Genomic DNA, 27,992 nt, shown 5'->3' with positions numbered 1-27,992 from the left:
AACCAGCCTCAGCCCCACCCTCCTGTTCCTCTGCATCTATGAGTTTTGAAGGGTGTGCAAAGGGTCGTTGTGCTCAGCAAGTCGTGGAAAATGCACACATTCTAAGGTGCTGCTTGCCTGGTGGTCATCACTGTGATGACTGGCTCTTGCCTGTTACAAACTGTAAGCCCTACTGTGCACAGCTTGATGGTCAAGCCCCATTTTCTGGTGAACATAGGGCCAGGGTTAGTCCTCTGGATTAGCATAATCCAGAAATCATGAGGGAGCCAGCCACCAGTGTGATTTCAGCAGCAGTGGGCATCAACAAAATTCAGTGCAGCTTGGCAACTCAGGAGGCATCCAGGGCCTGCTGTTGCCAGCAAGGCTTTGGGGGGCACCCTTGTGGGAGTGTGGGAAAGGTGAGGGAGAGATTAGGTATTTTTTCTCTTCTCAAATAACCCAGCTTCTAGTAGAAAACCAGAATCATACTTTGAAAGTTTCTGTAGTGAAATCTTTCTTCTTTATTCTAATAAGGTAGCCTGTCCTGCAGACCCACCCCTAAATCTAGAAAGAGCAGATTCTACATACGCTCTCATATTCAACAGCATCAGACAGGAAGCCCTACGAGGTAGAACCAGCCTGGCTCTCGAAGTCACCAGTGAGCACATGGAAACAAGTATCCAGTAGCATCTTCGCTGGCCATACCCATGGAGCTGGCCTCCTTTCTTGGCATGAGGAATTTTGGAGAACCCAGCTGGGTCAGCCAAGCTGCGCCAGGGGTAGTAAAGATGAGTCAGCCTGGTCTCTACACCTTCAGGTTTCCCAAGTCATTGCACCTTGGGTATCCCAGGTCAGTCAGAGAAGTGCTTCCTGCTCATAGCAGATCTTAGTGACAGGGCTCTCGGTCTGTCCGAAGCTGTTAGTCTAAGGCAGCCCTTGGAACTGGTGACTGTCTTGAGTCTGTGTGGGGCTTCAGATATCACATGATTTGGCTGACAGGCTTTGGGATGGCACTGGAGTCTAGCAGCATCCGTGGACTCCCACACCATAACTCCAGGTGCAGAGTCCCCACAGGCTAGACAGACAGCTTCTGGTGCTAGGGCTCTACCTCAGCACCTTCTGCGCCCACACCTCTGTCCCAGTGGCCTTCTCATATTGTTCTAAGTCCCAAGATCACTTTCCTGTCTGCAAGCATCCTGTGCTGCCTGCAAGGTCCTTGTGCACTGGAAGCTATGCTCAGCTCCTTGCCCCAACAGAGCAGACTGGTCAGCATGACCCAGGGCAGCGTGAAGCTCATGGAAAAGGTTACCATGTGCAGTTAACAGATCTCTCTGTCCACCCAGGTCTCGGGTGTGTGATGGCGGCTGCAGTCTGTCTTGTGGGTATTAATGCGGTCTTCACTGGTGGCGACTGTCATCCAGCTGTTCTGCAAAACTGGAGCTTGCTGGTGAGTGCCAAAGTCAGGTGGCAACCAGTGTGGGCAGGATGGGCACCAGTGTCTCCTTGAACCACAGCCTCTGCATGGGCCCATGGTGCCTGCATACTACCTTCTCCAGTTGTCTGGCAGGCCCGTCCAGTGACTCCCACCCACAAACCACTTAGCTCAGCAATAGGTAGTTTTGTTTCTTGGGTTTATTGGTGGGTGCTTTTTGTTGTGAGACAGAATCTTACTATGTAGCCCAGACTAGTCTTAATCTTGATTGTCCTGCCTCAGCCTCTCCAGAACTGGGAAAATTCTGTGGCACCATGTCTGGCAATAAGTCACACGGTGGCCTTAAGGCTGACTCCGATCATGCCTGGTTACCCCAGTAGCACCATGGCCTGTGGGGATTTCATATGTAAATGAAGCACTTTTCTCCGTTTTACTTCCCAAGCCTTTGCTTGAAATTAGCAATTTGTTGGAAGTTTGAGACATTAACATAATATGTTCCCTTATCATCTGTCCAATTAGATGAAGTATAATGAAGCCATTTCTCTACCAGAGGACATTTTTATGAGGGTCTTCTGAAATCAGAATGAGTGTGTGACAGAACTAACTCTGTGAGGTTCTCCACGGGCCCCTCTCTGGCAGTGCTTTTCTGTTTGGTAAGCTCTGATGGCCTGTCTTTCAGCTGATAGTAGCTGTCACTGCCTCAGTAGTCAGTTTCGGTTTTGTGTGGTTAGGAAGGCAGACTCTCACTGTGGAACTTGGGAGCTTCCTCCCTTGCTCCCTCCCTCAGCCTTCCAAGTGCTGAGAGTCCAGGTGTGTCCCACCCAGCCTGGCCCTCCGCAGGCGGCTTTAAGTGAATATAGTGTACATTAACAGAGACAGCCTGCCCACTGCTACCTCATATGGCAGCTTTCGGTGACTTTGCAGAAATGGGCTGTGGGTAGCAGAATGCCAGGGACACTTCAAGCCTCAGCCCAAATAAGGAGGCGAATTTCATTCCTTCTCTGGTGCCTGTAAAAAAAAGATGAGTCAAAGGAAGGACGAGGGATGGCTGCAGAGGGCAGAGGATCAGGAAGCTGTCCAAGGAGGTCATTACCACATGTGGGGGCTAGAAGGCCTGTGCTTCGAGTACCAGCTCTTAGCACTTGTTGACAAGCGTGCACCTCCGACATTGTATTTTTCTGATTGTTTCCCACAGTAGCTGTCAAAGGTACCATATGTGACACATCTTGTAGGGCACTGATAATTTCCCATTAGCTGTATGTCCTTGAAATCTGTTTCTCTTCATCATGGCTCTCCGCAGTATTGCCCATGATATGCATCATCTTCCTGGGTTGTTTTTGTTTTGAAGGGCTTTCCTTTCTCTGGAGTGATTTAAAGATCAGTTTGTAGCCACTCTTGCATTTTATGTGGGAGTGAGTCCTCCCAACCCAGGCGGGTAGAAGCCAGGTCTCTGTGCATGCCAGGCCAATTGCTCTCCCAGATTCCTCAGTGCTAGACATTAATGCAGTAACACATCCAAAATATTAGCTGTTAAGGGCCCGCCAGCCCAGTGTCAGAAGTAGCTGGGGATTTCATACCTGATACCAAACGGATCTAATGATCGAGGAGGAGGAGGTGGCAAGGACTGAGGATTAGAGGGTCACATGTCCCTGGAATGCTCGGGAAGCTGGCCAGGTGGTTGGTGGCAGTGAAGGGGGACAGTGGCACTGACTCAGTTCAGCTCAAAACTGCAATTCGCAGGACCACCATGGGTTACAGACAAGCAAGAGCTCAGAGGCTGTTCTTGTCGCCCATGTGACAGACTGAGGTACACCTGAGCAGAGGAAGGTGGTGGTCCATCTGCCCTTAGTAGGGATAAGGCCATGAATAAACCTAGCCAGGGAGAGTACAGGAACATTGGTTTCTACAGAAGGCTATAAACACTTGGAATGTTTCAAATACTCACTTACCGTAAATATTTGTACTTGATTAAATTAAGTGGACAGGTGTGAAAGCTAATTTGTCAGATGCCCCATGTTTACTTGGACTCGGGGCAGCAGTCGAGTATTTCTTACCTGACCTGGCAAAATGAATATTAGGTTAAAGTTACTATGTGAGGGAAATCATTAGCTGTTAGGCCAAGCAAATGCAGATGGGAAAAGCAGAGTTGCCCAGGAGAATCTTACCTGGTCTTGGCCAGGAATGTGGCTTAGCCGTGCAGAAGCCCAGACAGTTGTTCTTCTGTAAGTATCCTCCACCTGTCAGTCAGCAGAGTGTGCTAGTGAGTTTACACATCAGAACCGGGTGAAACCAAAGGTTTTAGGATTAAAAGCACTGTAAATATACAGTGGTTCTCAACCTTCCTAGCACTGTAAACCGTTACTGCAAACCGTAACTTGCTCATGTTGTGGTGATCCCAGCCACAAAATAGCTGTGGTTTTCCATGGTCCTGGTCTTAGGTGACCCCCTGTGAAAGGGTCATTTGACCTAGCCCCCAGGTTGAGGGCCACTGCTTTAAAAGATCAGGAAACAGTCTCCAGTGGCTTCACATGGGTACATCTGTAACTTCCCCAACACAAGCAACGTTGACATGATCGTTGCTATGTTTAAAGTGTGGAGTGGACTGTGTGTGTAGCAGCGGAAGTCAGGACAACCTTCAAGAGCTGGTTCAAGCACAAGTGTCTGTCAGGCATTTGCAGAGCCATGTTACCAGGCGGTTTTTACTCTGGGTTTTGAGAGATCGTTTACATGCTGCTCTGGGCCCCCTTTCCCAAAAGGCTCTATGAAAAGAATCTGCCCCTAGTCACCCCAGCCTGCCTTCCCTCTCTGTGGTGCTGCGTGTTCCCGGATGTCTTTGGATTCTGTTTAAATGTCCTTGTTAACACATTCCAAGGCATGAACTCCATTCCTAGCTAAAGCTCTTGTTTACAGGGACTGAAATAGCTCCATTTTGACCTTGTGTTCAGTCTGGGACATAGATGGCAGTGTGGATACATTCTTTTCCCATGTGAGAATCACATCTCCATGGTAGGTTCTGGAAAGCTCAGTGAACTATACTTTCTGCACTTCTCCTTTCTCAACTTCCAAAAGATCCTGTTCAGAGGTGCAGGAGAAGGAAGAGGAGAGTGTGGAAAATGAGAGGCTTACCTTACCCTACAGGGATCCGCTTCCTATAGAAGGGTGCCTCTGAGCTGGCTGTGTAGAGCCCAGGCTGGACCTCCAGGTGCAGGGCCCTGTTTGGCAGACTACAACAGTGTTAAGAGAGGGGCCCAAGTGTCTGAATGAAGGAACATTCTGCTGTAACCCGCATCTGGGCTTAAGGATCACCTTAGAGAAGAAAATAACATCCAGGATAACTTATCTAGAAGTTCTGCAGGCCCCTCAGGATTGAGGAGCCTAGAAAAGGTTGAATTTTCAAAGACACGAGTTTATAAGTGCTGGGGTAAAGGTAAGGGGTAAGAAAAGGGAAGGAAAAAAAAGCCTGAGACAAGAGTCTTGAATGTACTACCAAGGCACTGTTCACAACCTGTAGGTCTCAGCCCTTTTAGGGGGGATCCAATAACACTCCAGCAGGGTCACATCGAATATTTACATTGAGATTCATGACAGTAGCAAAATTATAGTTATGAAGTAGCAACAAAATAATTTTCTGACTAAATAAAAAAGGCTGGAGAGATGGCTCAGTGGTTAAGAGCACTGGCTGATCTTCAAAGGACCTGAATTCAACTCCCACCAACCACGTGGTGACTCACAACCATCTGTAATGGGATCCATGCCCTCTTCTGGTGTGTCTGAAGACAGCTACAGTATTCGTGTCATCTACATAAAATAAATTCTTAAAAAAAATAATTTTCTGGCCGAGGGGTCACCGCATCATGAAAGGGTCACAGCGTTAGGAAGGTGAGAGCCTATCTAAGGCAGGGAAAGGTATGAAAAGACATGAGGAGCCATTGCAAGAGTCATTTTCACTTTGTCACTCACAGCAAAACGGCTGCCGACTGGAAGGTGGAGGTTGCCGAGAGCTAATGTTGGAGGAACAGAGCTGCCGGGGCCTCGGTGCAGGGACAGATAGTGACGTTGAGATTTGACTGTGGAGCAGTAAGTGGGCCGGCCCAGTGCACAAAAGGCTGTTGGAGACTAGTGTTTAACAACTCGACCTAACCCCCACCCCCACCCCACCCCACCAGGCACAGCCCATAGCTGCAGCCCTGTCTCCTGTTGCTTGCCCATCCTGTCCTCTCTTTCTTGGGGTCTCTGAAAGCAGCTTCACACTAAGTCACAGTCACCATCTCGCTTGTTGTATTCCTAAGATGGCCCTGAAAGCCAGAATCTGCCCAGAGCTGTTCTGTTCTGGACCTTGCAGCACACGGCCTGGGTTGGATGGACTATGCTCAGCGCTAGGAGGTAGAACTTGGGTCATTTGTGTGAACCAGCTGTCTGTGGGGAGCAGGGCAGGGGTGCTGAGAGAACCACTGCTTCAGTAGAAGCTCCTTTGGTAGGTCAGTGGTGTGTCAAACTAGGAGGCCAAAGGCTCACAAAGGAACTACTGTTGTTGTCACCTAAAAGGTGATGCCACCTTCTGCCCCAGAGTCCTACTCCCAGGGAGAGGAGTTCTTTGATGACTACCAGAGATATAAATATAGCTCTCTGACTAGCCAGGAACTAGCCAGATCTCCATGCCTATGGGATTAAAGGCATCCCCCACCTAGAGATGGAGTCTCCTCTTGAGCATCACAGGGTATATGGCTCCTGCTGGCACTAAATGGGTGAACACCAAGAAGCAGAGGAAGCAGAAAGAATTCCCTAAAGGGGTGTTAGTTGTTTATCCCTGCTAGATAAATGCTTGTAATCCAGAGGGCAGGGGAAGGAAGTGGTCACTGTGTGTGCAAAGCTAAAGCATTCCTCCAGCTCTCTACAGGAAGTAGCTGCTGATGTGCCAAGACTCCATATTCGCAACAAGTGGGAGAGACAGAAAAACGTAGAGTAATAGCACAGTACACTGATGCATGTCAGCTCCTGCTCTGGAAAGCTATGCAGTTTGCTTTCTCCCTGGTGCCTTTGCAAACTCCACAGGTACATGGGGGTTGTATTTGGCCCTTAAAACGTGTAGGCATTATTGTTACAACATAAGCATTTCTCTGTACAGAATGGTATATAAATAAATCTCTTCTGTATTTTGAGTCTAACAGGTCAGTAAGATGAGAGTTGGGGAATATAAAATGAATGACAGAATAAAATGGGCTTACAGAGTATTCCACACAGCACTACAGAGCGTGGCTAACACTCCAGAGCTGAGGCTGGCAGTACTTAGCCTGGGCAAGCTCCTCTCAGATTTAAAAAAAAAAAAAAAAAAAAAATCCAGAACCAGCCTCAGCTCTGCCACAAAGCAAAATACACAAGCCTTTGTTAAAACTTCAGGGAAAGGAGGGATTTTGTCTTTATTTTATTTTATAGTGTGGAGCTAGGGAAGTGAGAGGACATCTTGCAGGAATCTGTGCTCTACCACATGAGTCCCCAGGATTGAACTCAGGTCACTGACAGTTAAGGTTTACCCACTGAGCCATCTAACAGGGACTCTCTCTAGCCCTGGCTGATCTGGAACCCCAGCTGATTCTCCCACCTCAGTCTCCAGTGCAAGATTGCATCCAGCTTGAAATCTTCACTGCCCACAAATCTACTGTGACTACCAGTCTCAGGGGCACAGTGACAGCGCTGTATGGGGTTTTCAAAGTTGCTCTCCCAACACATTTTCTTTCTGTTTCAGGCTTGAAAACACCTTACCCAGTTTTGATCCCTTCAAGACTTCACAACAGCCTCTATCACACATCTGTTTTCCTCAAAGAAAAAAAATATATAATAAAATGTGTTTTACTCTTTTACACTGTATAATTTTAAGAAATGTGTTATTTGTGAATGCATGGCCTGACATTTCTGTACAGTTTGGAGACATAGAACCAAGACATAAGCAGTAAAGCCAAGACGGTTAGTATTTTTATAAGAGACATGTTAAGATTAGACAGATGGATTCTTACACTAGGTTACATCACGACTTTTCACCTGATTTTTGAATGCTTTTAATGGTGTTTATCTTATTTTTCTTCTGAAATAAGATGCATGTTTGAAGCATATCTCTGAATAGCATCCAACTTTCCACAATAGTGTTGTAAATGTGCGGCCTCCCTCTGCCTGGCCCAGAGTCCGGCCCCATTAGTAACTTGGTGTAGAAATGAGCTAGCTTCTGCAGTATTAGCTCTGTAATCCTGGCTCCCAGGGATCTCTCTGCAAGACAATCGATTCCCCCAAGAATATTTGCCATTGTAGTGTTTTCACCGCTGGGCAAAGACTACTTAGGTAATGTCTCTGAAAACCATGGCCACTCTGGCTGAGACTATACTAACGGTGCCCAGGGACACAATGACATTCTATACTCAGCGTTTATGATAGTACCCTCAGAGTGTGCAACCTAATATATATCATACACACACATATCCCACCTTCCATAAACAGTTTCCATTTCCCCAGTGGAACTGTAAGGTCCATCCACCTTACACGTAAGTGGAGGGACCTTAGTTTGGAGGCAAACATGCCTCAAGAGGAGCAGGCTTTGCCCACTCAGCCAGCAGTGGGCATCACATCTCAAGTGATTCAGCAAAGCACTGGCCTACCTGAGTAACTAGCTGGTCTGGCAGCCATGTCAGATAGTAGACCATCACGTTCTCTGGAATACTGTGTGCTCATCTTGAGACTACCTACTACATTGCACAGTGTGGGGCATGAAACCATGGTGTCTGCAATGAATACCATTACCCTTGCTTCAAGACTTCTTCAAAGTTAAGTCTGTGTGCCAACACATTTCCAGAGGCTGTGACGGCACAGCTTCTCCAGCTCCTCAAACAAGAGCCATATATTATTATGTTGACCTCAGAATTTCCAGCTGCTGATACAACTAAACATAATCAGAATCTTTGTATCTTTATTGATCTGCTTGTGATGTGTTGAAAACCGTCATATTTTAATGATTATATCAGTGGTTTGGGAGGGTTATTTCATTATTTTTCACGAGAAGTAAAAGATGTCAAGTTTTTAAAGGTTATTATAAAAAGAGAAAGAAGCACCAAGGCCTGGAACAAGGGCCTTTTCACTGTAAACTAGAGGATGGAGGGAAGGCAGCATGCTGGGGACTTAGACATCCAGGTTGGTGTTCAGGGACTGCTCATTCCCCCACCCCCCCAGTGCCACTTGACTGTGAGACTCCTACTTGCTTTAAAGAGAGCCACTTCATCATTGATTATGCTTTTATAAATTGTGTAAAGGTACTTTTGTATTGTCATTTTTTTAAAAAAATAATAAAAGTTTATTCCAGCCATTACATGATTTGTCTGGCAACTTACAACAGCAATCAAACATGTCCTACAATGCAGGACTTGCATTTCTAGGCTGTGGCAGAACTAGGCAAGATTCAAACAGCATGGGAGTCAGGGTAATTACAACACACCCAGGTGCCACCAAGGAATCCACAGACCTTTTTGCTCAGTAAAAGGTACCAACCACCCTAATTCTAAAAAAAGTTTGAAACAAGGACAATGAGCCAGCAACAGTTTCCAGCCCCTCACACTCCAGAAATGGTTCTGGAATGTCCCTAGTGCTAGAGTCAACAGATAAGATAGAGGTCACCTACCCCCCCCACACACACACACCCCTGGAATTCCCCTAAGGTGCTTTAAAGTGAGCCTGCTTGCAGGCTCACTGGGGTGCATCCATCTTGGTAGATGGTAGACCCCAGCATGCTGGAATTCTACAGAATAAAAGACTCTTTGCTTACTATTTGAGTCCGGGGTATTATTCTTCGGCGGGCAAATCATGAACCCTTACAGTTTGAGGTCAAAAATGTTAAGATTCTGCCAAGCACAGGGGCATACATCCAAAATCTGAAGAGACAGACAGATCCTATGAGACTGAGGCCAGCCTGGAAAGACAGAAACAAACAAACATTGAGACCCTGTTTGGGTGCAGGAGAGGGGTCACATTCTGTGGTGGTTAGATGACTCAACTTAGGGGAGCTTCCTGCTCTTACAGAGGACTGGAATTAGGTTCCCAGTACCAGTATCTGGTGACTCCCAGCGGTAACTTGAGGTCCATAATATCTTCTTAATACCACATAACAGTGCATATTCAACACATAAAATCAAAGCTTACAAAAAAGATTCAAAATCTAGAAAATGTAGTGGTTGAGTTAGCCAAGATGACAGTATTATAGTCTCAAAATTCACCCCACCCCCACCCCAGGTCTTATGAATCACCAGACTAACATCAAACTTCCTTTGTAGCCAAGGATGGCCCTGGACTTTTGGTCCTCCTTGCCTCACCTTCCCAGTGCCAGAATCACAGGACTAGCATGCAGGGCTTTATAAACCTGCTAGACAAGTACCTGAGCGCCATCTCCAGCCAGATTCTCACTTAACTGTTCAGTAGTCACTGGTGACTTTCAGTCTTAGGCACTGATACCTTGTGATATTTTTTCAGAGACTGGCCACCAAACACAGGGCATAGTCACTCCTTTCTGATCATTTGGCACTCACAAAGATGACACCCTCCAGCTCTTAGAAGTATTAAATGATCGTGTGGCAGTGCCTTCAAGGTAGCTGTTCCAACTAGCCTAGAGGCTCCAACTCTAAGACACCAGAGACTGTCACACATAGGCTACCTCAAGCGATTGCTGTCTTTTTTTTTTTTTTTTTTGGTTTTTTTTTTTTTTTTTTTTGGTTTTTTTTTTTTTTTTTGAGACAGGGTTTCTCTGTGTATCCTTGGCTGTCCTGGAACTCACTCTGTAGACCAGGCTGGCCTCAAACTCAGAAATCCGCCTGCCTCTGCCTCCCAAGTGCTGGGATTAAAGGCGTGCGCCACCACCGCCCGGCGCGATTGCTGTCTTAACTTGCCACTTCTCTATGCATTTTCCACAGGAGGCCTTGGGTGTGCTGACAGCAGTTGTGTCTAAGGACAGCCTGTATGGTGTGTCCCAATCTAGTGCAAGCAAGGCCCAGATACATGCCCACTGACCAAGCACTTACCACCTACTTCACTAACTTTCTCTACAAACAGCCTCTCTCACTCTACTGAGCAGAAATGAATGCAGGTCTTTTGGGAACCAGTTAATTTGGGACTAGGAAAGAGTTCGTTGGTTTGTTCATTCACTCTTGCTCCCTTATCAAAAGGTCTCACTTACACAGGCTTAAAAAGAATGCTAACTGAGCTAAATGGACTGTCCCCAGACTAGCATCAATTCTACAACTCCCTTCCCCAACTACATTACAACTGACCACAAGTTCTCTTTTACTGCTGTACATTTATTAGGGGCAGAGGTAAGTCTCTGCAAACTGTTAACATAACCTGACCAAAAGAAGCACCAGTGACACTGGGTAGTAGTGTATCCCTTTAACCCAACCCCAGCACTTGAGAAGCAGAGGCAGGCAGAGCTGAATTCAGGGCCAGCCTAGTCTACAGAGGGAGTTCCAGAACAGCCAGGGCTACACAGAGAAACCCTGTCTTGAAAAACAAACAAAAAAGTGGGGGCTGGAGAGTTGGCTTGGAGGTTAAGGGGATCCAGGTTCAAATTCCACCACCTACATGGCAGCTCACTTTTTATAACTCCAAGATCTGACACCCTCACAGACATATATGCAGGCAAAACACCAATGCATGTTTTAAATTTAAATAACCCACCAGTTTAGACTTTGTCTCAACTGTTCATATGCACCCCTCACTTAAGTTGGGTACAGCAACATGTGCTTGTGATGCCAGCATTCATGGAGCTGAGACAGGATGCAGAAATGACCTACAAAGTCAGGCCCTTTCCAAGCCCTATCCCCAGTGAGAAACATGACTGGGTTAAATGCTTACATTTCACCCAAGGTGTCTTTTGAGCAAAAACAGGCCTAAATGCACTTTGAGATAATGTTCAAATTAGAGTATTTACATGAACACAAGCATTTTTCTCCTAAAACTACAACACAGGATTTCAATGTAAAGACTTGCCAAACATGTTCCGTGTCTTACGGTAGTCAAGTGCAAAACTAAAGCAGTTTTTGACCCTTCTATAACTGGCTGTTGTTTGTTTAGGTTCTAAGTACTTACCCAGAGCCATGTACATGCAGTGTCTGGCCAGGTGAAACAGCATTGGAAGCACTAGGTCATGGGAACGTGCCAACCAACTTCCCAGAGGGCCTCTGTCAATCTGCTCAAGACAGATGTATTTCTACCAAGACATGTTTATGGTGTTACAGTCCAGGACTAATCGTTCATATTTATTTCTAGTGGAAAAACCTTTGTGAAGGAAAACCTGCTTTTACTCTAGAACCAGAATGGGGGGCAATGGCAGACTGGCAGACCCTGTTCTGTCTTCCCAACACGTTCTCCTCAGATTCACAAGACAGTTCAGAACCAGGCGTTCGTCTTAGAGGGTTTCCAAGTCCCCACTGAGCCTCCCTTTCGTGAACACCTGGTAAACAATGAATTGTCCTACATGCAGCTCCACAGACAGCAATGAGATAGACAAGAAAGACAGCACTACTCTGAGCTAGCAAGCAACAGTCAATGAAGCCAGAGAAAACTCCCAACCTTCCCAAAATATGAATCAAAGTTAAAAAAAAAAAAAAAAAAAAAAAAAAAAAAAGTACTAGAAAGAAAAGGGGACACTAAGTTTCATCTTCCATGCCTAGAATAATTGTCATTACAAGAACTGGGAAATTCATAAATCCAAATGCATTTGTCCCACATGAGTGCCTACCTTCAGAAGATGCTTCTGCTCTAGTGATTCCAAACAAAGGCTCACGAGAGAAATCCAGGGCTGTACACCCGCAGCCTCCTCAGAAGTAGCAGGATTGAAGTTCCTACATGGCCTTTTCCCCAGTACTCACATCAACAAGTCTTGAGTGTTTCTCCATCCCCTGGGTCCACCCATCATCTGACCACATTTACAGATTGTGACAGCAGCAGCCAAATGGTCATTTTTTTTTTATATACTTTATCTAAGTTCGACTACATTTCTCTTAGCTAGTCCTAAAAGCCTCTTGTGGCTGTGATGAATTATAGATCAGATGCACTGAAGACTCAGCCTTTTAACTCTCCCAGGCGTACCCATTCCCACCTGCTTCTAAATGGCAGTAGATATGACACGAACAGGCAGAGGTGAGACCACCAAGACTTCAACTTGAAATTTCTGGAGGAATGTCTCTTGTCACCCAGAAGAACTGCTGCCAGAGTCCTTTCTTTTTATTAGAGCCATGAACACAACCAAGCTCTTAAGTTTCCCATAGAGACTCTCTACTCCCTACACAGCCCCCAATGATACAGTCTAGTGCTTCAGCAGAGAAAAGAACAAAGGGAACAATTGCAAGTGAATGAAACAAAATTAGAGAGTTTACAAGTTTGGCAACTAGTGAGATACTTCGTTTTTATAGATTTAGTTTCTTCATTTCTGTGGAGTGAGATAACAAATTAAAATCAATTATCAAGCCAGTCCCTAAGAAAACATCGAGAGCAGACTAAGCTAAAGATCACCAGGACACAGATCTGGTGGTAAAGCATGTATCTGAGCACCTACCTGCCCAGGAAGCCTCAAGTCTGCCCCCTTATAAAGCCAGATGAAGCAGCAAGACAGACAGACCTGCACTTCCAGACCGCGGCCATAACATAGCTTGGAGAACATGGTTTGCAAATGAAGCCACCTGCTAGGAGATAAGTGAGTTCAAGATTTATGGGGAAAGGTAACTTGATGCCATAAGCATTACAAATCATCACCAGCAAAAACCTTCAGACACCAAGCAAGATGGTAAATTCCTTATATTCTAACTGATGGGGAAACCACAGTGTGACATCTTCTTAAACCATATTTTGGAGCTCGGAGGTTAAAAAAAAAAAGGTAAAGCAATGGAATGATGTATTCATCAGAAGTCCAGTACTTTGGGTTAGAATCTCACCTTTTCTGAGGATGTCAAACTTGGCTTCTATATTCCAACATCATTTAATATGTGAGATGAGACCTGCGTTCAACTCAAAGGAGCATGGTACATCAGAGGGAAGTGCAGGTAAGAAAATGCCTTCTTCAAAGTACAGTGGAAAACCCTAAATATTGATCGTCTTGGTCATGGCTCTCACTGAACTGGACAGGGTCTTAACGGGTGACAGAGGGCCGTCACCAGAAACAGGCAGGACAGCTCTCAGGTGAGAGCCGGGGATGGTGTAGCTCATGCTCAGGTTAGCAAGAAGAATTTCCCATCCGTGTTCAAGGTGGTAGCAAATCATGAATCCAACTTACTAAATGCTGACTTAGCCTTTTAAAAGAAAGCATTAACAATTATATTTAGTGTAATTTTATTGCTCAGCTTATTAACCAGAGGCATACCCTGTGTTCCAAAGATGAAATTCTCAAGTGTGCCAACAGTACTGACTCCAATCTTTGTCACATCCCACCCATCCAGACAAGTCAGGGACTGCAGCTGCTCCCTGCCATTTTCAAGAAGTAAGACAGACAAACTAAATTTCCTAACTTCTTAAAGATCTTCCTACAAATGATTTTATTATAAACATTTTTTTCTTGGAATAAACAAAAACTGCATTCAGCACTACCCTCCAACTTGTTCTAAAGCAAAAGAGAACACATGGAATCCAGAACCATTCCGAAATCAAGATAAATAGCAGACACCTGAGTGCCACGCTAAGTGTCTTTCTAATAAAATAAAACAAACAAATCCAGAAAGTTAGACAGGAACACCCATTCCCACTAGTCTGCTGGGTGAGACAGTGAGTTTGGTAATCAGCTCCTGTTCTGTAAACTGAACTGCTCCTCTCCTCAGTCCTGAGCAGCAGACGGGAAGGCAGAAAGTCTTCAGATCCCGAGATCACGAAAGATCTTGACTGTGTGTCTGCAACTTTGTTTAAAGATAAAAAGGTTCCCTATTTGCCAGGGGTAATGTCCGAGTAATCCTTCAGCACTCCAGCCAAGTGTTCATTGTGAGTCTTAAACCGTCGCTTTTTCTGTGAAGCAGGCTTTTTCCTTCTCTGAATAGAGGCCTGCAGGACAAGATAAAGACAGTTAAACACAAGTGACCCCAAGGGCCAGATGGTTAAGATTTAATCAACAAGCCCAAAGACCCACAGCACAGGCACAGGGTTCTGAGCCTTTCCTGGTTCTTGAAGGTCCAGTCTCAAACATCCCATTCACAGCACATACCAGCCTCCAACTAGACCTGGTGCCTTCCAATACCGCAAGGTTTTATAAACCTCCATTGGAAAAGATCAGGTAGGCATAAAAGCGTACCTCAACTCTGCTAGGCATTAAGTCAAAATAAAAGGCAGTGAATTTCTGTGCTTTCTCCATCAGAGGGAATCACTCCCTCATTGGGAGAGCAGAATGAGGAGCAGCTAACCATTCAGAGAAGAAGGGACTAAACTGCTTTTCTAAAGAATACATACCACTTTCTTTGGTCCAGATTCCTGCATGGAAGAAATACCCTGTCGCTTCAGATACTCTTCAATTTTCTCCTCATCCATTGAGTCCACAGTGACACTCCTCCACAGTTTCTGGAATTCTGTACCAATAAGACAGTAGTTATTTTACCATAAATCTGTATAAACCACAGCATCTTGGTGATCAAAATTCAGCTTGAATATTATCTGTCCTGGGACTAAATTAGCATATCTTAGATTTCACTAAGAAAACAAAGAAATACCTTAAACCCTGGCACTCGGGAGGCAAAGCATCCACAAGTTCAAGGCCAGCCCTGCCTGACATAGCAAGTTCCAGGCAGATAATGAGGATACCTAGTGAGACACTGTCTCAAAAAAGAAAGAAGAAAACAGAGACATGAGCATAGAGAAAGAGGAAACCGCAAAAGTATGTCAAGTGCTGGCCCAGAAGGCCAAGCATGCCAGGGCCACCAGTGTGCTCTGTGTTATGACTTAGTTGGAGGAGGGTGGTGTAGTTGAACTTCTCCCATCTTCAAAGGGAAGAGAGGCAGTTAGCACTTTCATTCCAACAACAACAGGAGAAGGAGGAGGACGGAAGAGAGGAGTAAGAAGAGGAGGAGAGAAACCAGGTAGGTTGAGAACACTCCCTATTCTGAACAAATGAAAAAGTCAGTTGTCTAGCCTACCTATCTCATTCTCATACTGGACACGTACAAAACATAAATCCTTTATGCTTTAAATTCTGCTCCTAAAGATGGCTTTACTGACCAGACTCACTAAGAGCCTCGAAACCTTTCCCACACACCCCGACCTGTGATGGCAGTCTTACAGTGTACACTCTGGAAACTAAGAAGGGAAAGCTCCTGAATGCTGCACTAGGTTGCTTGGAGTTCACCACACCCTCAGAGGCTGCAGGCCAACCCCTACACCAACATATGCCTCCCCTTCTTGCTAGTCTGCTAGCCGTCCTATAGGTTGTCACACACTCCATTTGCAAGCTACATGATGGCTCAGTGGTTAAGGCTGTTCAAGAGGGCCCATGATTTGATTCCCAGCACCCACCCACATGGCGGCTCACAACCATCTCTAATTCAAGTTCTAGGGGCTCTCACGCCTGCATGGCCTCCACTGTCCTGCTCAGCAGTTAAGAGCACCAACACACACGCAGGCGAAATCTAAAACAAATGGTGACTCAGGCTATGTGCATGTGAATACATGCAAGTGACTAATGCATTAGTTCACAAGTCAAAGTTCATACAGCCTGTCTGGCTACTGTTTGGTGTGTTCCCACATCTTCAACACTTGACACCCTATACTACCCTAGAACTCTACCAGGATGACCTCTGAATAAGCCTCTTTGCTTTATAACTCATCCAATCTGTGACACTTCTTAACAGAAGACTAGGACAGCAATCTTAAACTAAAAGGAACAGAGTTGGAGGCAACAGACAACATGACCACAAACCACATCACAAAGCTACAGTAATCAAAGCAGCATAAAAATAAAGAAATGTCAACCTACAAAACAGAATACAGAGTACAGAGAGGATTATCTTAACATCCGTTAAAGTAAATATCTCAATTGATTTTTAAGAAAGATGTAAAAACAGAAAATGAAACAAAGTCTCTTAATAATGTCTTGGGGAGTAACTGTGGCACATAAGTGTATACAGATATACATGCATGCAAAACACCCACACACAAAAAATAAAGTATGCCAGAAAAATAACTGAATCTACAAGCAGAAAAGGCGGGTCCTTTATCTCATACTATATTCCGCAGTCGAATAAATTTAAATTAAAGACACACACGCACAGTTTTTAAGAGCGCTGCTGTAATTATTTGTGCCTCTGTAGTGACTCTTTCTCCTCTCTCACTGTCTTCATCTTCAGTGGTTAGCAGTCTGAATAAACCATGTCTGATGTTTTGCTCTTTCGTATGTTTGGAGAGGAATGACTTATGTTCTCATGATTTAGATCCATCCTGGATTGATATCATTATTTCTGGAAAATTCTTGGCCACTGGTATTCTCTTCCACCATCTCCTTCAGACTCCAATTATGCATGAAGACCATCGGATATTGTTCTATAACTTGAGGGTGCAGTTGGTTTTGTACACTTCCTCTGCTTGCATTCAGCTTTAATTTGCACTTGGTTACTCTGTGTTTACTCTGTCACCACACTTTTCATTAGATGTTCTTAGCTGAAATACTCCACTTCTCATACAGTTGATCTGGCCTTTTCTACTACTTAGCTCAACATTAACAGTTATTTTAAATTCTGTGTCTAGCAGTTGTATCTAGTAGTTCAACTATCTGTGTCTTAAGAATTTGGTCTCATTACTGACCTGGGTCTCAACAGTATTTTGTTTTCCTGTCTCTTTTCATGCTTTTTTTTAAACGCAGGACATCCTCTGTGGGACAGTTGAAATCAGAGTTAATAGTCTGTATGCCTGGAAATGGGACCGCCTTTCCTCTGCCAAGCCTGCAGAGAATGAGTCAATCTAGTCAGGGTGTGAGCTTGGTCAGCATGATCGTCTGCTATCGTTAGCCATAATGAACTAGCTTCCAATTCTTTAAGCTACTCCTTGTGTAAATGACAGGGCCTGATTTGCCAGAAGTGTTTTCAGTGGCTACTGACCTCCAGTCTTGCGTTTCCTTGTTATGCTGTCTCTCCTATAGTCTACTTGTGTGTTTGGGCACTCCACATTACTAAGGGTATTTCGCCTGCATGTATGCTGGACACCATATGTGAGCAGGGCAGTGGAGGCCACAAGGGCATCAGAGCTCCTAGAACTTGAGTTAGAGATGGTTGTGAGCTGCCATGTGGGTGGGTCCTGAGAATCAAATCAAATCATGGGTTCTCTTAAAGAACAGCCTCAACCTTTACTGCTAAGAATCTGATGGAAAAGGGCTCAGAGGGGGTAATTTGAAATCCTGAATCCACACCACCATTGAGACCTATGTCTTCCTACTAATCAGTACAAGATCTTTAGCAATACTTTCAAATTTTTAACTATATTCTTTTGATTAGTGCTCCTTTTGTGTGTCTCAGGTAAGTGAGTATCTAGACCTCATCTTTTCTTGGGATACCTGTTCACAGACTGCAGAGCAGACAGCTGTTCTGCAACCTCAGCTCCCTGACAAACTGAGAAGGTCCTAAATTTTCAGATTCCTGGCACTGGCATAAGGGTGGGATCTAAGAGGGAGCTAAAAGTTCCAATTCCCTAATAGCCAGGGTGTTCTGTTTTGTTTTTGTTTTTTTTTTTTCAAAGATTCATTTTTTAAATTATCAGTATATGTGTTGTGTTCACATACACATATAGATTTGAACATGTTTGCATGCAGGCATGTATGCATGCGTGCATTTGCTTGCAGAGTCCAGAAGTAGGTGTCTGATCCTCTGAAACAGAAGTTACAGGCATTTTAGAAGTACCTGCTGCTGAGAACTGAACTTGGGTTCTCTACAAGAGCAATCAGCTTTCTTCACAGCTGAAACCTCTGCTCCAGCCCTTAAAAACCAAACAGTAAGACAATGTGATGATTCTGCCCATATCAGATGAATACATATCATTCACTTACAAGTACGTATGAAAGAAAGTAACAGCAGATCAAACCTCCATCTCAGCAATAACACCATCTTTCTAGTTCCAATAAGACACACAAAGTAACTTTTACATTTTTCTGAAGCAAAGGTGTTCTGTTTTGCTCTCTGTTACTGTAATAACACTGAATCCAGCTCAAGGGGGAAGAGCTTACAGGTTACAGTCCAACTTTGTGGGAAGTTAAGGCAGGAACTCTGTGAGTTTCAGGACAGAGAGGGCTACGAAGACAGAGCCTGTCTCAAACAAACAAAATGGCCCTATGCATGCATGACACCAAACATCACTCAGCATATGGCTAGACCAACAGACAGATACTCACGAAAACTTTCCATCTGCATAAAAACTGTGCTAAAATGCATACATGGAGCACAGGTTACCAAACCATCAAAATATAATGCTCTGGGGATGCCATGTGTGGTAGAGAACCTGTCAGCATGCAAAAGGCCCTAGGTCTATCCACAGCACTGCAAAAATAAAATTAATAATCACTCAAAAGATCAACAGAGTGCAAAGTAAACACTCAACAATGATAACTACTAGAAGGAACCTTGAACTCTAAGAACAAAGATGAAACAGTTTAAGCTTCTAAAAAAAAGTTACCAGTAATGAGGAGATAGTCCCATACAGGGATTCTCATCAGAAATACCAAAAGCCACTAAACTATCTAGATGAAGAAGACAACTGCAAATGCAGCCCAGAATACTAAAATTGATCCACTTCTTTCCTATTTGACTAATCAAACCCAAAACTACAAAACCTTGATCAAGACAACAAGTGACCAGATAGTTGGACTAAAACAACTTGTATCTTAGATACTATGTTTTTAATACTACCACTAGAAGCTACAAATTCCTGTGTACTAATTAGGTGCCTGGTTCCCTTTTATTTAATCATCATAAACTCACGAGGTAAAGATTCCCAGTTTACAGAGAGAGAGGATCTTGTCTAAGCTACAAATTTAATTCTTTGGACTGTTTTCTTGTAGTCTCTTGACCACTACCGTTTATATTATATCTAAATTAGTAAGAACCAGGTTTAAGGAAATAAATGTCTTTCTGAAATTAAATGCATGCTTTGGTCTAAATATTCTGTTTATTTTTCTGATTAAGAAAATTCCTACAGATAAACTGTAGGACAAAATTAAGGGTGATCTTTCACTTGCTTGAAACGTGTCCATTCAAGAGCATTTTTGCTCTATAGTGGAGACTGACACCTAGTGGGCTAAAACAAACATTATCATTGATGCCACCATATCAAAGACAGATATCACAATCTGCCATGTCTGAAGGTGAAAGGATACAGGGATAGGGTTTGACCTCAGAGCCTCATATATGCTAAGTAAACACTTGACTACAAAGTTCCAAAATCTATAGATTTTCAATTGGTCTTACATGGAAATACCTATTTACATCATAAACAGAAACTGTTTTTCAAATTAATTTTACGTCAGTGATTTATACCAATCTACTAAAGAATTGTATGGTATCCTCAGGGCTCTTGTCCGTGACTCTTCCCTACAATGTCTCTAGATCACTGTATGATGATAAAATTGTGATGCAACATGTTGTACCATACAGGTGTTTGACTTACAATGAATGAGTTACATCCTGATGAAAGTCATTGGTAAGGTGAACATATATATTGACATACACTGAATCTACTGAACAGCACACTTAGCAAAATGGTCACTGCTTATAAGGTCAATAAAAATTTTACTCACTGTGTGTGCTAAATAACTGAACCCACAAGAAAAGTACTTAAAGGTAACAAACATATCTCAATCCGCTTTCTTTCTTTTATAAACATTAACTGAACCTTTAACCCAATCTTCTCCCAGAGCAAGTCTGCCTCCCAAGGGATATTTGGTAATCTATTATGGAGGCAGCTATGGCCTCACACCATAGGCCTGTGTCTCTGACAGTTAAACAAGCCAGAAATGCTGTGAAAGGTTCTACATTGCAAAGAACAACCCTCTACTTCAACAACAAAAGCCAGCCTCAAATGTCAATGCTGCTGAAGTTGAAAATTCTGCTGCCATCATCTTTCCTAGAAGGTATTAATTACTGAAAAATTCCAGTTTATAATAGATAGATAGATAGATAGATAGATAGAAAGAATGGAGTTTATAATTCAATACGGTTCACAATTATTTTGTGTTGTTTTAATTCTTCATTTTCTACGTTGTATACTGTGTACAGAATGGCTTACTTTTGTAAACCATAGAAAAGGTACACTGTTCACTCTCTAGACTCCACCAAGAATTCTGAATGACTGAAGGAAATCACACGTTACAGCACATATGCTGCCCATGCATCAAACATTAACTGGTTACCTATAGCTATCATATACCATATACGTGGAGTCATGGTGACTCCACATTTAAGTTGACACCTATTTCATTTATATTACATTTCAGGCATAACTATGCCTGACTACTTATTAATATTCTAAGAAAGAATTTAAATATAATAATTTATATTACATTTAGGGTATTCTACTGACTTTTAAACAAATTATACATTAGAAGTTTATATTGGAGCTGGAGAAATGTCTCAGTAGTTAGGAGGATTGACTGCTCTTCCAGAAAATGAAGATTTGATTCCCAGCATCCACATGGCAGCTCATATCTGAGACTCCAGTGCTAGGAAACCCAAAGCTGCCTTCTGGTCTCCACAGGCAACATGCATATATGTGATACAGACAAAACACCTATACACATAAAATTAAAAATAGTTTTTAAAAAGTTTATATAATGTTATATTTAAATTTCAGAATAAAAGTGCAACAAAATAGGTGCTATAAAAAGAGTTTACTAAGCTGGGCAGTGGTGGCGTGCGCCTTTAATCCCAGCACTTGGGAGGCAGAGGCAGGCGGATTTCTGAGTTCGAGGCCAGCCTGGTCTACAAAGTGAGTTCCCGGACAGCCAGGGCTACACAGAGAAACCCTGTCTTGAAAAACCAAAAAAAAAAAAAAAAAAAAAAAAAAAGTTTACTAAATCTGATTAGACAAACATCATTAGACTAGACCCAGCAGATCTGTCTGCACCAGACAGACAGATGGCTTCTGGCTGGCTCCGTATGTATGGCTCCGGTTTCAGCTAACCTGATCTATTTTCACAGAGGTCATCTTTAACTCCACCTACCTTCCCCCTTAAACAAGCATGGCAAAAAGCTTGTTTCTGTCTTTCCTAATACTTTGACTACCTGTAATATTTTCAGATTTGCATAGCCTTCTTCAGAATGTAAGCCTCAAGGCTGCTAAGATAGCACAGTGTATCACCAAGCCTGATGAACTGAGTTCATGTAAGGACCCTCATGTTTGGAAAAAAAGAACTGACTCCTACAAGTAGTCCTTCACATGTGTGCTATGGTGTACGCATCCCCACGCAGTAAATAAACAAATGTTGGAAGAGAAAAACCCTTTAGTGGAATGCCTTCACTTAATGACTACAGCACACAGAACACATTAGTAGATTTTCAAGTAAGCATTCAGAGTCTAAAGCAAAAACCCAGAACCTGTCAAAAACAGAACACAAGGTTTGTAGAAGGCCTGGTGTGATGGCATATGCCTTTTATCCTAGCACTTTAGGAAGCTTTAGTTAAAGTCCAGCCTGATCTACAGAGCCAGAGCTATAGAGTGAGGCTACACTGCCAGAATAACACTGAGATGTTTGTCTCAAAACAAAACAAAACAAAAACAAAAACAAAAAAGAAGTTGGTAGAGAGTAAGAGAAAATAAATTGTACAATTTTCAAAATAAAGGAAGGGTAGGATGCCCATAAAAGACAGAAATATAAAATGGCACCAGAACTGATTAAAAATCTTAAAGAAGGGCTAGAGAGATAACAGTGGTTGAGAATACTGGCTGCTCTTTAAGAGGACCTAGGTTCAATTCCCAGCACTCACATGGTGGTTTACAGGATATCCAACTGCCTCTTCTGGCTTCCTCCAGCATCAGGCAGGCACATGGTACACAAATATATATCCAGACAAAACACCCACACACATAAAATAAGTAAATAAAATTGTCTTAAAAGCTAAGGATAACCATAGCCACACACACTAGAAATGTCTCAAACAAGAAGATACAAGTGAAAGTAAAAATGTGTCAGGCAAATAAAGGGGAAAGAGTTACTACATGTGAGCTACAGATAGGACTCTAATAAAATATAAGAACTGGACTGCAGTAAAGTAATATGATGCAACTGAGAGAAACCCTATATGAGAGTGAATATAATTCTAAAACCATTATCATTCAAGAACATGCACAGATTTAAAACTGCATGAAAACATAGAACACATCAATTACACAAAGTACTGAAGGAAATCAACAAAACCATTAAAACTGTGTAAAACTTTAATGTCTGATTAATCACTGTGCAAAGTAGTCAAATTTTAATAGGTAGCAAGTGATCTAACAGATTATATGTTGTTAAAGTAAAAACATAACAAGCAACAAAAGTAAACTAAGTTTGATAAAGAATCAAAAAAGCCACACCAAGTACAAAAAGTTGGCAATTAAGAAGCAGAATAACAGAAAATTAGAAAGGTTCTAGAAGCCATCTTCTGCAAATCTGTTGCCATTAAAAATGCAATCTGTAAATAATTATTTTGAAAGAAAACACAATTTACTGTGACTGACACACAAAACAGAAAACTTAAAAAAAAAAAAAAAAAGCTAAAGAAGACACTAAGAATTCTGTCAAAGTAAAAGGCAACCAATCTAATACTATCTTAATGAACACTTTCAAATATTCAAGGAATCTAACACTCTAACTAAAAAAGAAAGCAAGGAGAGCAGAAAAGAACCTAGACTTTGACCAAGCTGAAGAAGAAATCTGAGCAATGGGTCTGGAGACATGTTCCTGTGGTTTAGACCGAATACTGGTCTTGCGGAGGACCCAGGTTCGGTTCCCAATACCCACTACTGGGTGGCTCATAGCCACTTCTAACTTCAGGGAATCAAACGCCTCTGACTTCCTAAAACACCTGCACTCACATGCACACACCCAAACACATACACATATTAAAAATCTGAACTATGTTACTATAAAAACCCCAGAAATAGGCAATTGCTTCCAGATCACTGCTAAGCCTGCCTACTTTTCTGTATTCTAAGTCAAAAACATAATTTTCCTTGTCCCTTTCCTGGCTTACAAAATGGTAATGCTTGCTAGCTCTGAAACTCTGGGCTTTCTCACAGTTTTCATTAAGAATGCTCCTCATGCTGTTTGCAGACCTCCCCTACTCAAAATCATCCTCCAGCTTTGAGAGAGACAAATGAGACAGAGAAGGAGACCACATATCTGACACCAAAGGTTAGTCCAACTGCAGGAGTGTTGAGCATAGCTCAGTATTAAGAAATCTAGGAAAATGTTTCATAATATATTAAATAAATAACCAACAACAAAGATTTTAAAAGAAGCAAAACTTTTTCTCAGTCTACCTCTCCAATATCTTCCTGAGTTATATGGCTACTTCACCAATATACTGTGTCCAACATGTAAGACACTTGCTGTAGCCCTGGCAAGCACTTTAGAATCTATTCATCATGTACACACAGTTGAGAGTTAAACATCATTAGAGAATACTTGTAGTGAAGAGATCAAACTAGAAGAATAAGCTACTAAAAAAATTTGTTCCTTAGCATGTGAAACTTTACCACATGTATATAATCATACACATCACTTTTATAATCTGGAACGGGAATAAAAACTCCCATCTGTCTCTGTCAGCCAAACAATAAGATTTCCGACCAACAAAGGACACATAAAATGACAAACTAAACTACATGCGATATTAAATAATGTAAGTCCAAGTAAAAGACACACAAACAGAAAATGGCTAACAAATCTAAGCAGCAATTATTTTTAGAAAAATCACATTAGAGACAGGAAATATTAATAGCTTAGCAGGAAGATTGTAAGAATACATGGTCCTGTGGGCTGGAGAGATAGCTTAGAGGTTAAGAGCACTAGCTGCTCTTCAGAGGTCTTGAGTTCAATTCCCAGTAACCACATGGTGGGTAACAACCATCTCTAATGAGATCTGGTGCCCTCTTCTGCCCTATGGTTTTACATGTAGGCAGAATGCTGTATACATAATAAAGACAGACTATTCCTGAAATGGCTCCACAAACTGCTCTCAAGAAGTTCTCAGTGGGCTATTCTAACCTCTTTTCTATCAACAACTCACCTCAACTCAAACATCGTCCAGAGCAGATCTGCTGCAGAGCAAGCTTCATATGAAAAACTGTGACTGAGAATATGTGTGGATACATCAAAGGTGCCAAGGCAAAGGCTGAATAAATTAAATGGCATACTCATGCTGGGCAGAGAAAGAGATACTGAAACAGAGAGGTGATAAGAATATGCTAGAGGCCTGGAGACAGAGCTCAGTGTTAGTGCCTGCCCAGCAAATCTGAGGCATTGGATTCAACCATACACACACACACACCCCAACTCATAAATTCTGAAGCTCAAATCAAAATAGCATAGCACACAACTATACAATTGCCATAAAGGAAAAACATGATCTTATAAAACTTGGTAATTAATTGAAAAGATTCCCAAGAGAATATCAGTCACCAACAAATATTTATATTTTCACATCATGCATCAAGTCTTTATCAGCTTATGAAGTCAATAAAGAAATACAGGGGAGATGAGAAAGTAAAGGCAAGGAAGACATGAGGGAAATATACTTACCACAATATAAACATACAGTCCCGTATACAATGAAACTGTCTGGATGACACTGAGTAGGTATATAGACCAGGCTGGCCTTGAATTCACTGACATTGACCAACCTCTGCCTCCTGAGTGCTGGGCCACCATGCCCAGAGCCAGTAATAAAACTTTTTAAAAATAAAAACTAAGGAAATAGCAACAGGATTCAAAACTAAATTCTACTTTGTACAAATGAAATATCAGCATAAGAAAACAGGAACGAGGGCTGGAGAGTTGGCTCAGCGGTTAAGAGCACTGGCTACTCTTCCAGAGGTCCTGGGTTTGATTCCAAGCACCTACAAGGTGGCTCACAATGATCTGTAACTCTAGTTTCAAAGGCTCTAATGCCCTCTTCTGGACTCTGTGGGCATCAGGCATGCAAGTGGTGCAAAAAATACATGCCAGCAAAAACATTCATAAAAAAAAATTAAATCACAAACTGCTCCATTGTAATTTCATGTACAAATGACTTAAAACCTTTCACGTCAGCATGTCAAGCGCACTCTGAGAGTTGATGGAATAGATATGTGTCTCTTAGCTATAGGCTAAGAGAGGGTGATGGTAAAAATCACCAACACAATATTAAATTACAACTATAAGTATTCCAAGCTTTATTACCTTAAAACTGTGATACTTGCAACTTTAAGATCTACACAAAATGGCTCACCTTCATCCACAGAAAACTGACAGCTTTTATCATTGAAGAATAGTATTTTCTTCTTATCAGGACGACTTACAAATAATATCTGGTCCCCTAAAGCCTTAAAGATAAAAAATTTTTAATTAACATCAAATTACTCATTGAAAAACATACACTAACCGGGCAGTGGTGGTGCACGCCTTTAATCCCAGCACTTGGGAGGCAGAGGCAGGCGGATTTCTGAGTTCAAGGTCAGCCTGGTCTACACAGTGAGTTCCAGGACAGCCAGGGCTATACAGAGAAACCCTGTCTTGAAAAACCAAAAAACAAAACCAAAAAACCATACACTATATGTAATATATGATACACATACTCTCACATGTGTATGCATATATGTATATTAATTATATACACACATATCTGTATCTGTATATAAGAGAGAGAGGGGGCGATTTTTTTCTTTCAACCCACAGTACATCATTGGGGTCTACATGGCCCAAATTGGAGATGAATTTCTTTCTTTAGTGATTTTATCTTCAGGGATACTTTCAGACTTCTTAGATATGTGTCAAAGAACATAAAGGTGTATGTGTGTATGTATATCTGTGTGTCTTTGACCATAAGATAGATGACTCAGTTAAAAACCCTTGCTACTCTTCCAAAGGACCCAAGTTCAGTTCCCAGCACCAACATCAGGCAGCTCACACTGCCTTCAGTAGCTTCAGCTCCAGGGGATCCAACACTCTCTCCTTTCCTTGAGGTGGGTAGATACCCACAGATACATACATAAAAACAAACATATCTTAAAAGCATAAGAAGCAGGGCATGGCAGCACATACCTTGAACCCCATTTTTCAGGAGGTAGAGGCAGACAGGAGGTAGAGGCCGACAGATCTCTGTGTTCCAGGACAACCAGGGCTACATAGCAAGACCCTGTCTCAGGAAAATAAAGAAAAATTTAAAAAGACAACATTACCAATTCAAATCATAGTTATGATGTAGGAGGAAAAGAGAGATTACCTTGACAGCTTTCTGGGAATTAGGCAATCCCTCTTCTATGTCTTCCAGGAGAATCCCTCCTAGTCCTCGCTGGTCGTGGTTATCTAGCAGCCTGAGGAGGGCCTTCTTGTCTTTCAAGTTGTACTTAGGTTTGAAGGCGTATTTCCCATCTACCACTTCAATTTTGGGATTGTTGACCAAAGCCTGTAAAAATAACACCATTTGGATATATTTATAAAAGCAAACCTCGTGTGTATGTTCTTAAATTCTAACGCCACTCAACACAGTGGCATATTGAAGTATCTTGTGAACATAAACTAGCAGATCTAAACCACTAGAGATCTAGGATCCCAGAACAGGGAATCTATTTAATCTATTTAATCTATTTAAAAGGTATGAAAAATCTGTACATTATTTGTATACATTCTTTAGAGAGAAACTTGTTTTATCACAACTGATTTGAAGAACCTTTTTATTTTATTTATTTATTTATTTATTTATTTATTTATTTATTTATTTTGGTTTTACGAGACAAGGTTTCTCTGTATAATCCTGGCTGTCCTGGAACTCACTCTGTAGACCAGGCTGGCCCTTTATTCTTTTAGAAGACAAAGTAAGAATTAATAAAATACCTACTAACAGACACAGTGAACTAGGTATCACCTAACTCTCCTCCAAAGTATAGTCCATCCTGTACTGGCAGAAATTACTCAACAGTTAAGTCCTCCTCTCCTGGCAGCAACTGGCACTGCAGCTGTGGTGAGAACTGAAGAAGGTTAGCCTAACGCACATGGAACTTTACCTCTGATGTCAGTACAACACAATTACTGAACTTAACCTTCTTACAAGCTCTGGTGCATAGCTACTAGCAGAAGAAAAGCTCTTCAAGAACAGAGCAACCCAGCCTGGAAGGAGAGGAACTCCCAGTTACTTGGGAGACTGAAATGGGAAGATACACAGTAAAAACCACCTAGGTGACAGAGTATGCTCAGGCCAGCCTGTGCAACTTAGCGAGAGTGGTCTCAAAGCAAAAAGTTAAAGGCAGGCCAGGGAGACAGCTCAGCAAGGACTTATGTAAAGTCCTTCCTGTGTCCAATCCATAGCACCAAAAAAAAAAAAAAAAAAAAAAAAAGGAAGCCTATAGCCGGGCGTTGGTGGCGCACGCCTTT

At 42.5% G+C, this 27,992-nt stretch overlaps 2 protein-coding genes across 8 annotated transcripts in view; one reads left to right on the top strand and one right to left on the bottom strand.

Moving 5' to 3' along the window:
• Rbpms (RNA binding protein, mRNA processing factor) overlaps positions 1-7,269 on the top strand; it is a 149,741-nt gene extending 142,472 nt beyond the window's left edge. For 3 of the 5 annotated variants that reach the window (XR_013104359.1, XR_013104358.1, XM_034520309.2), the window contains 2 exons: positions 1,323-1,426; positions 7,155-7,269. Coding sequence is in view for 1 of the 5 variants with exons in the window: in XM_034520309.2 (XP_034376200.1) it covers positions 1,323-1,426; positions 7,155-7,160 (110 nt within the window). In the remaining 4 variants the exon portion in view is untranslated. The remainder of the gene's footprint in view (positions 1-1,322; positions 1,427-7,154) is intronic. The other 2 variants (XR_013104357.1, XM_076914019.1) reach the window with 1 other exon arrangement.
• Positions 7,270-13,742: 6,473 nt separating this feature from the next.
• The window catches only part of Gtf2e2 (general transcription factor IIE subunit 2), a 44,894-nt gene continuing 30,644 nt past the window's right edge, over positions 13,743-27,992 (bottom strand). For all 3 annotated transcript variants that reach the window (XM_034520752.2, XM_034520751.2, XM_034520753.2), the window contains exons 5-8: positions 26,845-27,027; positions 25,852-25,945; positions 14,861-14,976; positions 13,743-14,458 (exon numbers count right to left, since the gene is read on the bottom strand). In XM_034520752.2, coding sequence (XP_034376643.1) covers positions 14,342-14,458; positions 14,861-14,976; positions 25,852-25,945; positions 26,845-27,027 — 510 coding nt within the window. In that variant the 3' untranslated portion in view covers positions 13,743-14,341. The remainder of the gene's footprint in view (positions 14,459-14,860; positions 14,977-25,851; positions 25,946-26,844; positions 27,028-27,992) is intronic.

Source organism: Arvicanthis niloticus, chromosome 16 (genome assembly GCF_011762505.2).
Source record: "Arvicanthis niloticus isolate mArvNil1 chromosome 16, mArvNil1.pat.X, whole genome shotgun sequence".
NCBI lineage: Eukaryota > Metazoa > Chordata > Mammalia > Rodentia > Muridae > Arvicanthis > Arvicanthis niloticus.
This window is presented reverse-complemented; position numbering and strand designations above follow the sequence as displayed.